This window comes from Stegodyphus dumicola, chromosome 3 (assembly GCF_044657685.1).
Source record: "Stegodyphus dumicola isolate Sdum_Otavi_A_Nest chromosome 3, ASM4465768v1".
NCBI lineage: Eukaryota > Metazoa > Arthropoda > Arachnida > Araneae > Eresidae > Stegodyphus > Stegodyphus dumicola.
The window spans coordinates 11,496,081-11,509,862 of NC_140770.1; the positions used below are offsets into that span (position 1 = coordinate 11,496,081).

At 30.4% G+C, this 13,782-nt stretch overlaps 1 protein-coding gene across 2 annotated transcripts in view; it reads right to left on the reverse strand.

The window, feature by feature from the left end:
* LOC118202277 (uncharacterized) overlaps positions 1-13,782 on the reverse strand; it is a 61,360-nt gene that overhangs the window by 7,898 nt on the left and 39,680 nt on the right. For both annotated transcript variants that reach the window (XM_035374432.2, XM_035374433.2), the window contains exons 10-11: positions 12,676-12,776; positions 7,442-7,610 (exon numbers count right to left, since the gene is read on the reverse strand). In XM_035374432.2, the coding sequence (XP_035230323.2) occupies positions 7,442-7,610; positions 12,676-12,776 (270 nt within the window). The remainder of the gene's footprint in view (positions 1-7,441; positions 7,611-12,675; positions 12,777-13,782) is intronic.

Below are 13,782 nucleotides of genomic sequence, written 5' to 3' on the forward strand. Positions count from 1 at the left end.
AAATATGATTTTGTAACTGCTATTTCTCCTGATATAATAAATGGATCCTGTTTTTTAAACTTATCGTCTGATAATTTAAGCTATGACTACATCTATGATTCTTCACCAATCTATTTATTCCGGACAAAAGCTGGTACATCACATATATATTATATTTTTCGTATTGTATTTGCACTCCAAATATAATGCAAACAAATTGTTAATTAAAAAAAAATAGGATTATTTTAAAGTTAAGAAATAAGATATATATTCTAGATTGACACGCTGGAACCACATTTAAACATAAATAAAAGAAAAGGATCTATCGCATCCAACAGATCTGCTTCATTGGAGCTGGGATGAATGTTTTCATAATGTTTCAAGTGTTTTATTGGTTTCTGCAGAGCTGTTGTACTCAGAATTGACATCCAAATGTACAGAAGAGTGAAGGGAAGACGTCTGTTGCAACATGACCTCTTTCTTAGTGCTTGTTTTCAAGTGCTTCTCTAATTTTGAGGATACTGGAATTTTTGTCAGATTTTGGTCTTATTTTCATTCAATTACAGAATATAGCAACTTATTTGTTTAGTTCTACAGGATGGGATCAAACATGGAAAACTTTCAAAAATAGGAAGATAAATTTAAATGTGGTTTCAGTATGTCATCCTAGAGCACCAGTTCTCAAACTGTGGTACATGTACGCCACAAAAAAAAGGGGGAGACAATTCTATATATCCCATTCCACTAGGCTGATTGCCTTTCCCATGTTCTGAAAGCGCGACTTAGGATATATATTAGATTTATATATAGCATTGTACTAACACAGGTATTTTGACATAAAATCAGACTTTTTCTGAAATAACATATCAGTTATTTTCCATATTTCTATTCTACAACTAAAATTATGCTTAGGTATTAAATTTTGTAATTTTTGGAGAGAAATTTATCAAGAAATTAAAAAATTTATCTTAGCGCACATTTTCAGTTTGTACCAAGAATAATTAATTCACTTGGCAAACTTCTTAATTTATGGCAACCTATTTTCTTTCCTTTTTTCTTCATTGTCCATGAGCGGAAAAAAAAGTCATCATTTATACTTTTGAATAATTTTAACAAAGCACGTAAACCACATTCTCATTATTATCGCTTATAATAAATACACCAAATTTCAAAATGTAAATTCACGTATATTTTAGGAAATTTTGAATAAAAAACTATAATTTTTTGCTGGTATGCTTAGAAATATATCTACTTTAAGACAATGGCAAAACTTTTATATATTATAGTTAAATATGTTTTTCAAATATTTTTTTTTAATTATTTAAAAATACAAACTTTTAAAATAAATCATAAAAATTAAGCAAATTTTATTTGGAATGAACCTACATTTTGAAATATGAAAGGAAGAATCAAATAAGTTTAATAAAAAAAGAGAGATTAATAAATACCGTATTTGACGGCATATAAGACGCACTTTTTTCCCTAAATTTGGTCTAAAAAAAGTTACCTGCATCTTATACGTGAAGGACACAGGTTAACTTTCAATACTGAATGCTATTTTTAGCCCGGATAAAGGTCTAGACACACACAACTTCTTCTACATTTGCCATAATTATTTTGCGCATGTGTGAAATAGCTGTCGCCAAAAAGCGCCAAAGCTCGAAGCTGATGTCGAAGTTCGAACAGGTTCGACGATCACATTACGTCTATGGAGCCTTTCCTTCTTCACATAGACTTTCTTTGACTCAGCAGACACACGTGTCGGTATCGGTGCTACTCTGTATAAACGTTTCGGTATCAGTGCTTAAAACAAAACTATTTGTTTAAAAAAATACCCTGGAAAATATGACTACAGGAAACAAGAGATTAAGATATACAATTCAGTATAAACTAGGAGAGTTAAACTATGCCAAAGTGCATGGAAACAGAGCAGCAGCAAGGTATTTCGGTCCACCACCTACCAGAAAAATGATGTACAGTCAAAAGTCGTTAATTCGGACACCCATAATACGGAATGATCTATAATCCGGACCTCAAAGCTACAAACTTGTTCACGCATGCGCACAGACGTTTACGAGAGCGCATAAGACCCTTACGGCTGCGAATATGTTTGTGCGCATGCGCGTTTAATGTGTAACAGAGTTATACGCTAAGCTAAAGTTATCTAATTCAGTTAATGTTGCAGATTGCGTTGTTCCTTAATCTTCGAATTGGATCCTGCTTATTATTTTTTGCAGACTGTTAGAGCAATTTTATAAAAGTAAGCTTGAACTTTCGATTATGTCAAATAGAATTTCCGATATATATTTACTACAAAGCGAAAGTATGTCTTGAAATCCGAAATCTGTTTATCAATTTCACGCTGCTCTGCGGCAGGGGGGGGCAGAAACATCATTATTAGATTATGATAGATTAGAAAGGTTATGTCAAATAGAATTTCCGATATATATTTACTAATATGTAATTTGTATCTACAAAGCGAAAGTATGTTTTGAAATCCGAAATCTGTTTATCAATTTCCCACTGCGGATTGGAAGTTGATCTGTCAGCACTATCCTTATCTTCAGAGCAGATGTTTTTATTTTATTTGGTTTATAATTCCGTACTAAGTGTAGTATTTCATCTCGATATACTCCATCTTTGATATGATTTAAATCAAGTTCCTCGTCATTATAATTCGCTTCGGATAGTGAAGAAAGTGACCCAGAGGTTATTGAAAACGAAAACATTTCGATTGACAAATTAGTCGGTATTCTCGACACAGCAATTATAGGACTTGAACAGCGGAACTTTGTAACTAAACAAGAAATTATGTCTGTTTAATAGAATTAAAGAGAAAGTATTATCAAATGAAACGAAGCAACTTACATTGAAGGAAATGTTTAATAAAGTAAACAAATAAATATTAAGCTTTTTCTTTTTGTAAATTTTGATACCCTTTAGATCATAATTGTTCTTTATTTCATAAATTACGGTTTCATATTTTTAATTTTGTAATTTCTGCATGCCATCTTACCAGATTTAAACTGATGATCTATAATCCAGAAAAATCGATTATCCGGAATCGCCGAAGTCTCGACGAGTCCGGATTAACGACTTTTGACTGTACTTGGTGACTGCAAGAAGATCAGCTGAAGACTGCTAAAAAACAAAAACATAACCTTCGATGCCCAGCTCCATCTTGGCCTGAACTTGAAAATGCCGTAAAAATGTGGGTGATAGATAAGAGGAAATTTGGGATAAGTGTTTCAACCAAAATGATAATCAATGAGGCCAAAGGATTTGCAGAAAAACATGGGAATCGGAACTTTTCAGGGTCTGAGGGCTGGTGCTATAGGTTCATGAAAAGGCAAGGCTTATCAATGCGCACAAAAACAACTATTGCATAGAAAATGCCAGCAGATTATGAAGAAATAATACTAGCATTTCATAGGTTTATTACAAATGCACGCAAGAAAACTTCTTTTGAGCTCGGTCAAATAGGAAATATGGATGAAATTCCACTCATATTTGATGTACCATCCCACAAGACTGCGAGTATTAAAGGGTCTAAATCAATAACCATAAAAACCACAGGTCATGAAAAAACCCGATGTATGGTAGTTCTAGCATGTTGTGCTGATGGCACAAAACTACCGCCGTTTTTCATATTCAAAAGAAAAACTTCCAACGGGCGTAATTGACGTTTGTTAATTTTCCTTAATAAAAATATGTTTGGTAATTGCATTCAGAGCCCACCAGCGGCCGAGCAGTAACGTCGCTGAACACTGGTAGTTCGGTTCGAGGTTCGAATCCCGTGAAGGGACTGGCTGCATGGGTGTTTTCGTGGTTTTCCCCATGTGTAACGTGTATACGAGCCAATTTCCCTTAAAAAGTCCTCCACGAAGGCATCCCTCCCTTAAGGCAGATAGCCCTCGAGTGCTTTGCCATAATCTAATAAACCAAACCAAACCTAATTGCATTCAATGATTGTTTATTTGGCTTTTATTAAACATGAGAACTAAAAGAAACCACATTACTATTGAAACATTTTTTCCTTGTGTGTGGCCTTCTAAATAAGGGTGCATCTTATATGCCATCAAATACGGTATATACCAAATTCCCGTTAACATTGAGGAGTTAAAATTTTGTGAGCTAATTTTAAAAACTACTGGTGTGATTTTTACAAAACTTGGCAGTTTGGCATGATTTGAGTCCTAGAATCGAAATATGGGGGAAAAAAAAAAAAAAAATTTGGCATGTCATTTCAGAAAAAGTTTGATTTTATGTCAAAATATATATATTAGAACAATGCTGTATATAAATCTAATACATATTCTAAGATGGGCTTTTGTAACATGAAAAACGCATTTTGAATTTCGTCAATCGGGCCAGTTGAACGGGAGATATAGAACTGTCCTTTTTTGTGTTTGCACTGTACCACTGGTAGTACATTACAATATTTTTAGTGGTATAATTTTTACAGAAAAAAATTAAATGAATGTTAAATTGCACCCCTTTTAACATTTTGTTTTAATATTTACTATTCAGAAACCCATATATTTTTGAAGTTTTTGACTTTTACAACTCTAGCTTTAATGTTAAAATGACGACTTTTCCAAAAGCTTTGAAGAATTTCCCGACGTTACGATTTCCAAGAATCGTAGTGACATTCCAATATACTCATAGTATACATATACAGTCAAAAGTCGTTAATTCGGACACCCATAATCCGGACCTCAAAGCTAAAAACTTTCTACGCATGCGCATAGGTGTTTAGCACGTAAGACCTTTACGGCTGCGAACATACATGTGCGCATGCGCATAATACATTTAGGTATGCAAGTTTAATGTATAACGGACGGTATAAGCTAAAACTATTTAATTATCTACTTCAGTTAATATTCAGTTAATATTGCAGATTGTGTTGTTCCTTAATCTTCGAATTGGATCCGGCTTATTTTTTTTTTGCAGACTATGAGAGCAATTTTATAAAAGTAAGCTTGAACTTCCGATTATGTCAAATAGAATTTCCGATATATATTTACTAATGTGTAAAGGATCTACAAAGCGAAAGTATGTTTCAAAGTCCATTAAACAGAAAGTGGAATTGCTGAAAAAAATGGATAAAGGCATATCCTTTGATTATCTAATCATTCCGAAATATGTTTATCAATTTCACGCTGCTCTGCGGGGGGAGGAAAACAACACGGATGAATGGAAGAATGAATTGGAAGTTGATCTGTCAGCACTATCCTTATCTTCAGGGCAGATGTTTTTATTTTATTTGGCTTATAATTCTTTACTAAATGTAGTATTTCATCTCGATGTACTCAGTCTTTGATATGATTTAAATCAAGTTCCTCGTCATTATAATTCGCTTCCGATAGTGAAGAAAGTGACCCAGAGGTTATTGAAAACGAAAACATTTCGATTGACAAATTAGTCGGTATTCTCGGCACAGCAATTATAGGACTTGAACAGCGGAACTTTGTAACTAAACAAGAAATTATGTCTGTTTAATAGAATTAAAGAGAAAGTATTATCACATGAAACGAAGCAAATTAAACAACTTACATTGAAAGAAATGTTTAGTAAAATAAACAAATAAATATTTAGCTTTTTCTTTTTGTAAATTTTGATACCCTTTAGATCATAATTGCTCTTTATTTCATATTTTTAATTTTATTATTTCTGCATGCCATCTTACCATATTTAAACTGATGATCCGGAAAAATCGATAATCCGGAATCGCCGAAGTCCCGACAAGTCCGGATTAACGACTTTTGACTGTATTTATATTTTAATGTAAAAGTTTCATTTATGAATATAATTAAATAATATAAATTTAAAGGGTTCTATTCTCTGATTACGTACACTCCATTTAGGATGCATTAATTTTCATTGGCGAAATGCTTTTATGGTGGTACATAAATGTTTATTTCAAACTTATGTGGTACAAAATTTTAAAAGTTTGAGAACACCTCACCTACAGTATTTTATCTCATTTTTAACTGTAACCATGTGTAGCAGTTAATTTTTAAATAGAGGTTTTCTTCAGACTTTAAAATAAATAATATTTTAACATTTAAAGTCTCTAAATTCAAAGTCTCTCGACATATCCCCAAAATTATTGATACCAGATTGAAAACTTAAGCCATTTCTTTAAATAATTAAAAAATCTATTTTATTGATAAGTCTCGCAACAATTTCAGATAGGATTTTTTTTAAAACTATGGTAATAAAAATCCAGCTTCAGTAGTATGTTTGAAAGATTAAACACATGAAAAATGTTACACAAATGTTAGCACTGCTCAAATTCAGTTTTATGAAAAATTGTACACAAATGTTAGTACTGTTCAAATCCAGTTTTATGGAATTTAAAAAATTTTGGCTGACAAAGAAAATTGATAGGGTAATTTAATAACATTAAAAACAACCCTAAAAGTATCAAAATTTCTCTCCCTTTCTTTCTTCCCTTTACGAAGCAAAGGAAGTATTATAACTTCAAAAAATTTTGGATATTATATTTTAACAAAAATACCCAATTTTTTGGGGGTGTCTTCTGAATAATCATGCAAAAAGGGAGACAAAAAGGCACACAAAAAAATCTAGACAGAATAAAGGCATCTTTTGTCCAAAATGAATTCTAAAACGAATTTTTCCATGACATCTGTGTGTATATATATATTTTGTATAATTCAAAAACGATTAGCCATTGAACATCTAAATTGTGTATATGGGACTGCTATAACATCTAGTTATGCCCTCCCTTTTTTATTGAAATTAGCAGAACCAAACTTGTGTATATATACCCTTCACCAGCTTAAAAGTCTTTACTCAGCTTCATTTTCGCAGTCAACGGCCATAGACATATACTTCCAATTACAAAAGTGTTTTAATTAACTAAAATATTCATATTTCAGCAATGTAAAATTAAAAAAATTGATAAATACTAAAATCTAACTTTTAATGCAGTCTCCTGGTTCCTATACTTATATTTGGGAAAGTTTTATACTCATTATGAGAAAAACAAAAATACAGTAGATTTGACCCCCTTATGACAAAAATGAACCATAATTCATTTCAAAATTTGCTATTTTTGATGTCATTTTTAACTTGCTAGGTGGAATCGGTTAATTAAATTAGAATAATTCAAGGAAATAAATTTAAATGAAGTGCAGCAAAAAATGTGGACAGTTTAATAGGCCATACAAGGACGCCTTAGATACGATGCAAAACTTGGCTGTAAAAAGTACAAACAGCACAACTGTGGTTCACAAAGACCATAATGATTTTTTAGCAGTCTATTATTTTTTATGATTTATTATTAAATAATTCAGGGTAAGGTAGAGAAAAAGACAATATATATATATATAACTGCAGAAAAAATTATTAGGAACATTTTAAAGATAATACTGATTTTCAAAATAAAATTATCTGCTAAAATTAAAAATATATCAGGTGTATAATGAAATCATACCTCAAATGGAAATGTTAACAATGGGATATTTTGTATTTCTGTCAGCAGTTTATCAGAGAGTGAAATACTTGGGCCTGTAGCAATCACACGCCTGTATTCTTCTAGTCGTTTTTGCAATTCTTTAAGTCTATTTTTTACTTGTATGTGAGCATCAAGAGGAACATTTTTTCTAGTAAGAATAAATAACTTAATTAAAGAATATATCAAATACCCTACAAATAAATAATATGAATAAAATGAGAGGGAAAGTAGAAAAGTAATGCTTTGTTGTTATTTCTAGTTTTATGGCAAACCATATGCATAAGCATTTATCAATGCTGAATAAAAAAATTATGAATTACTAAACAACTTTAATACATACACTTACTATCAAATTTACAAATATCATAAAATGTGATTTTTAAAAAAAATTTACTTAAATATACTTCTATCATTTATTACATCAATCATTCCCTGACAATAAAAGGAAAAGAAATCAGAAAATAGACACTGAACTTCACTTGTTAAAAGCAAAAGAGATTTAAATAGTTAAAAGTTTCATTTTGTAGAAGAAACTTTAAAAATGTTACATGCTTCTAAAACTCAGGTACTCTTAAATACCTTAAATAACTTAGGATACTAGACTTAGAGCACTTATTATAGCAGACTTATCATACTAGACTGACTCACTGGACTGAAAATATTTTCAATATTGCTTGGAACTATAAATGAACGTAATAAGAATGAAGCAACTTATAGCAAAATAGCCTTTCCAAATATAAGTATAGAAAATACTTATAGCAAACATTTCCCTCCCCCCAAAAAAGATATAATGAATGAAATTTTCAGTTTCATTCAATATCTTCTATTGATAATACTTTTTTATATACCCACAATGAATCCCTAGATACATGAAAATCAGATGAAAAAATTTTTTGATGTCTTCGATTAAGTAATTTTTTTCCCTTAAATGCTTTCTGAATTAATGAATATTTTAACAAAATTACCAATTCATAAAATAATTCATGTTTATACTACTCAGATAACAAACGATGCGTTAATTGTTATTGCAGCTATTCGTTCATCTTCACTTTTTATTTTGTGTTACAAACTGAATTCATTCAAGATAAGTGCAACATGTGGAATCACTACGCATATCTTAGGAAGCAAAAATGAATTCTCATCAGTGGACAAAATAGATTAATGACAAAATGATCTTAAAGACTATCTTTTTGTGCTTTAATGCCAAGTTGGACGAGTTTAAATACAGTCAAATGTCGTTAATTCGGACACCCATAATAATCCGGACCTCAAATCTAAAAACTTTCTGCGCATGCGCCGCGTTGACACATGCGCATAGGCGTTTATGCGTGTGCGTAAGACCTCTTACGACTGCGCATTTGCGTGTGCACAAGCGCAGAATACGTTTTCGCATGCGCGTTTTATGTATCACGGACGGTATAAGCTAAAATTATCTAATTATTTACTTCAATTAATGTTGATGATTGATGATTGCGTTGTTCCTTAATTTTCGAATTGGATCCCACTTATTATCGTTTGCAGACTGTAAGAGCAATACTATAAAAGTAAACTTGAACTTTCGATTATGTCAAATAGAATTTCCGATTCTGGAGCTCCCAAAGGATCGTACAAAACGAAAGTATGTTTCGATGTCCATCAAAGAAAAAGTGGAATTGCTGCAAAAAATGGATAAAGACATGAAGAATGTGACAGAGAGGTTAGTGAAAACGAAAAAATTTCGATTGACAAGTTAGTCGGTATTCTCGGCACAGCAATTAACGGGACTTGAACAGCGGAACTTTGTAACTGAACAAAAAATTATGTCTGTTTATATAGAATTAAAGAGAAAGTATTATCACATAAAACGAAGCAACTTAAACAACTTACATTGAAAGAAATGTTTAATAAAGTAAACAAATAAATATTAAGCTATTTTTTTTTTTTTTTTTGTAAATTTTGATACCCTTTAGATCATAATTGTTCTTTATTTCATAAATTACGGTTTCATATTTTTAATTTTAGAATTTCTGCATGCCATCTTACGCGATTTAAACTGATGATCTATAATCCGGAATCGCCGAAGTCCCGACGAGTCCGAATTAACAACTTTTGACTGTAGAAGAAGATTTTTTAAGAAGAATTATCAGTGAAGCTGAGAGTTTCAGCACCTTATGTTGCTACACAGAGAAAATTGTATTTGGCTGATGTTTTGTGTTCATTGCAATAAAAGATACATGTATAGTTTCGATCCTAATAAAGCTGGGATATTTGAAAAGATGATGTCAAACTAAACCTTGGATTTTAAAGGTAAAAAGCACACTACTGGAAAAATCTCAAAAATAAAAAGTGCAGTTCTTTTATGTGGCTACATACAGATATTTACAACATTTTCTAATCTGTTTATAATTTTGTTGGTCTTGCATTAAGAAAATAGATAATGTATTATTCTAGCCTGCTTTTGGGGATGAAAAATATCAAAAGATGATACACTTTAAAAATGAGAGTCTTCCCAATTCCTATAAAAATCAACAATATGACATGAGTGACACTGGAAATCCTAAAAGAGCTATGAAGGAGAAATAAAGAACTTTTTTGCAAGAAGTGAAGAATTTTACATTTGATAAATAGCCTTAATTAATGCACATATAAAAGTAAGTGAGTGAGCGCCACCAAGGAAAATCACCGATCTGGAATTGGCCTCACAGACTTGGCCCGACTGGCAGAAACCATCTATTATCTGCTCCACCAAGCCTTGGGAATGCAGCCAAATAGATGGCTAAGAGCTTTGCAAAGTTCACAAGTATGCTTGGATGTTGTTCAGGGAAAGAGTAGTCTGTTAGGAACTACTTAAATTTAAGAAAAGAAGCAATCAAATTGCTATGAATCACTGCTAGAATAAAACAGAATCTTGTGTTAGATAAAGTAAAGAAAGGAGGACTCTGCCTGAAAAATTAACTGCCATAGACTGTCTGGACTTGCCAAATGTTTACATGTGGATGCTATTCCCGACACAACTGTTATATAGTAGTTATTGTTTGTTTGTAATATTGTTGGTCTTGCATGAAGGAAAGACTTCTTTTTCCAGTGCTGCCATTGCTCACTTTGGAATCGTTGAGTTTGTTGATCAAAAATTCGTCAAAGTATTACAAAATATGAAATCAATAATAAAACAAATTCAAAATTTGGGCTTCCAGATGCCCATATTCGGTGAAGGATTAATGTTATACAAAATTCGATAGCTCTAGATACCATTGTTTTATCACAATGCGGGAAATATACATACATTTATGTAGATTCTTCATTATTTAATTTCTTTAAACATAACACAGGACAATAACATTTTGTGGCAACAATTTGAAAAGTGAAATTGATATTTAAAGTTTTCGACACAAAATGCCAAAACGAAATTAATAGCCCTTCTCAGCTAACACCCTTTGGACTAAAAATAAATAAATAAATAAAAATCCTACCACCCAAATGTAATTAAACACAGAAGATTACTTTCTATATGCCTGACTCATATGTGTAACATTTCTATGACTGTGTACCTGTTATCACTAAGATAAGAAACTTGTGCATAAAATTTAGTTCTTTGTGCAAACTTAACAGAAATTCTTTTACAAATTGTACCTATATTTTCTTTCATTATACTTACAGACAGGATAATACATATAATAATATAATACTTAATATTCAGTTTTATACATAAGTATAAAACTGAATATTAAGGTAAAAAAATCAAACATGATACTAAGCACAGAAATACACAAAGCTGATAGTTTCAAGAGATTAAATTTGTTTTCCTTCCCTCCAATGCAAATTCTGTCATGCTACCAAAAAAAAAAAAAAAAAAAAAAAAAAAAAAAAAAAAAAAAAAAAAAGCTTAATCTGTCATAATTGAAGGTGGAAGGGGAAAATGCATTTAATATATTTAAAAGAGGTACACCAAAGATGTTGATTGTATTAACCATCATCTGAAACTGCTTTCAGCATACCAATCTAGCAAATAGTATTAAAAAGGAAGATGATGAAATAAGGATTTATCTAACACAAAATAGCTAAAAAAAGAAAATATTTTTACATTTTCAGAATGTGATGACAATGCTGCAGAATATACAGATTTCAATGTTAACTTATTGTGACAAAAATTAAAATGAAAAATACAAAGAAGCTTCTTCATTTGATATGAAGAACCTGGCAATACACTAAAAATGAAATTCTAAATAGTGCAGATGCCAAAGCAGTGATGCATAGTTTTTTTATCCACACAAAATTAGGATCTGAAAATAATGCAATTCTTTTAATCTTTAGACAAAGTATTCCTGCAATGTGCATTATGCCAGTAGATTACAAGCCATTTTTGTAGAAAGATTTTAAGAGAAAATTAAAGATAAATTCATCAGTCAGATTAATATTTTCATGCATAAAATGATCATTCATAATTATAAATATGTATTTCAGAAATAGATGCAGATTTCAAAAGAAAGGTCTAACCTATAATGTTTATGCTAAGTAATTTATTGTCTTTTATTATTATTAAATATTGAAACTGAAAAGAATTTCAAAAATTTAATGTCAACACATAATAATAATTGTGATTAACCCCTCATAACTAATTGTGATTAACACCTCATAACTTATTTTTTCAAAATTAAAATAATTTTTCTTATCAAGTACCAATCAGTCCTTTTCTACTTTTAAATGATTTATTTGCAGGATCATTTATTCCTTATCGGACTGGATATTTTTAAAAATTTGGTTATCTGAAAGCTTCTTATTATGACAGACTATTTTAGTATCTTGGAAAGTATTACAAAATTCATCAAAAATAAATAAATAAATATAGATTTGCAACAGAGAAAATACTTTAACTGAATAAAGCTGATCAAAATTTAAGGAAGAAGGATCAAAATTTAGGAAGAAGATAAAAGTAATTCAACTTTTTGTCTTTTTAAAAGCATAAATATGTAGGTAACTGAAATTTTTGGAGGCAAACAGATAATATATGCTAAAAGAAAATTATTTGTTTGATGTGTAAATTTGAACTCTTTTTATGTCTGTAGATGATAATTTGCGGCAACAATTGCAATTTATCTAACACAGAATAAATTATGAAAGAAAAGGAAACAAAGTGATGTAAAAGCATTATTGTGCTATGATTTTTCTATGATTTCTAGAGTGACACTAATAGATACACTACATACTTATTCCACACACATATCAAATATACTTACTCCAACTCCTCATTTTGTAATTCCAGTTCTTCATTACGGGTTTTCTGATCTTCAAGTTTTTTCCTAAGCTTTGAAATAAAGGTAGAATATTGCTTCATTTTCTGAAAAATATAATACTGAATATTAATGGAAATTTATTTTACACAGATAAGAAGATAAAACAACATAAACCTAATAAATGTCTATGTACATTTACAGAGCACAATAAAAAGTTCCCCAGTATGATACACATAAAATGTATACAAAATTAGAAAAAAGAAATGATCTACATTTATTTGCATTAGTTTTTTGTTATTTTGATTTAATATGCATTTATTCTGAATTTTATATTCTTGTAAATTCAGTCATATTTCTTCGACTTTCCTTATATTTTTAATTTGAATGTGATTTTTCTGCATTTATATGCATAGCCTTTTTTTAATTAATGTTTATTTTGTGAAAAACCCAACACACCATTTTTCAAAGCTTGTAAATAGCATCTATATGACTGGAAATATCAGACCTTGAAACTAATGGCCTCAGTGACAAATTTAACAAAGTGAGATACTTCAAAGTTTCTAGAAATATTCAGTTTGGAATGAATGCATGGCTAACAAGAACCAAAGTTATAGAAAGATTCTAGAAATTTCTTTTTCATGAGAAATCAATAAAAAAGATACTGGTGAAATCAAGAGAGTTTTAAAAATCCAAACTTTTAGATGCACACATCTTGATGAAAGAGCTCGCAATTTTAAAACAGTTTTTGATATTAAATGTTATGTATATTGGTATATTGTACAAGAAGTATTGAACGTTTGTGCTTTTGATGAAACAGTACTTTGAAATCAAAGTTATGGAATTAATTCTTTTTTTGGGTCAATATTACCAATCACAATGGATTATATTTATTCTTCTATTAAATGTAATAACTGCTATGAAGCTGTAATAAAAGTCAGTTCCTTATTATCAGCCTGTTTATTTTGCAGATCACATAGAACCTCTGATATATATACAGGGTAGCACATATTGAGTCTATCAATGTTAACTGGCTGTAAAGACCTTATTTTATTCTAAACAATTATTTTTAGTTTGTGAAACTTTCCTTTCTCTTCTGATTTCAGTTTCTCA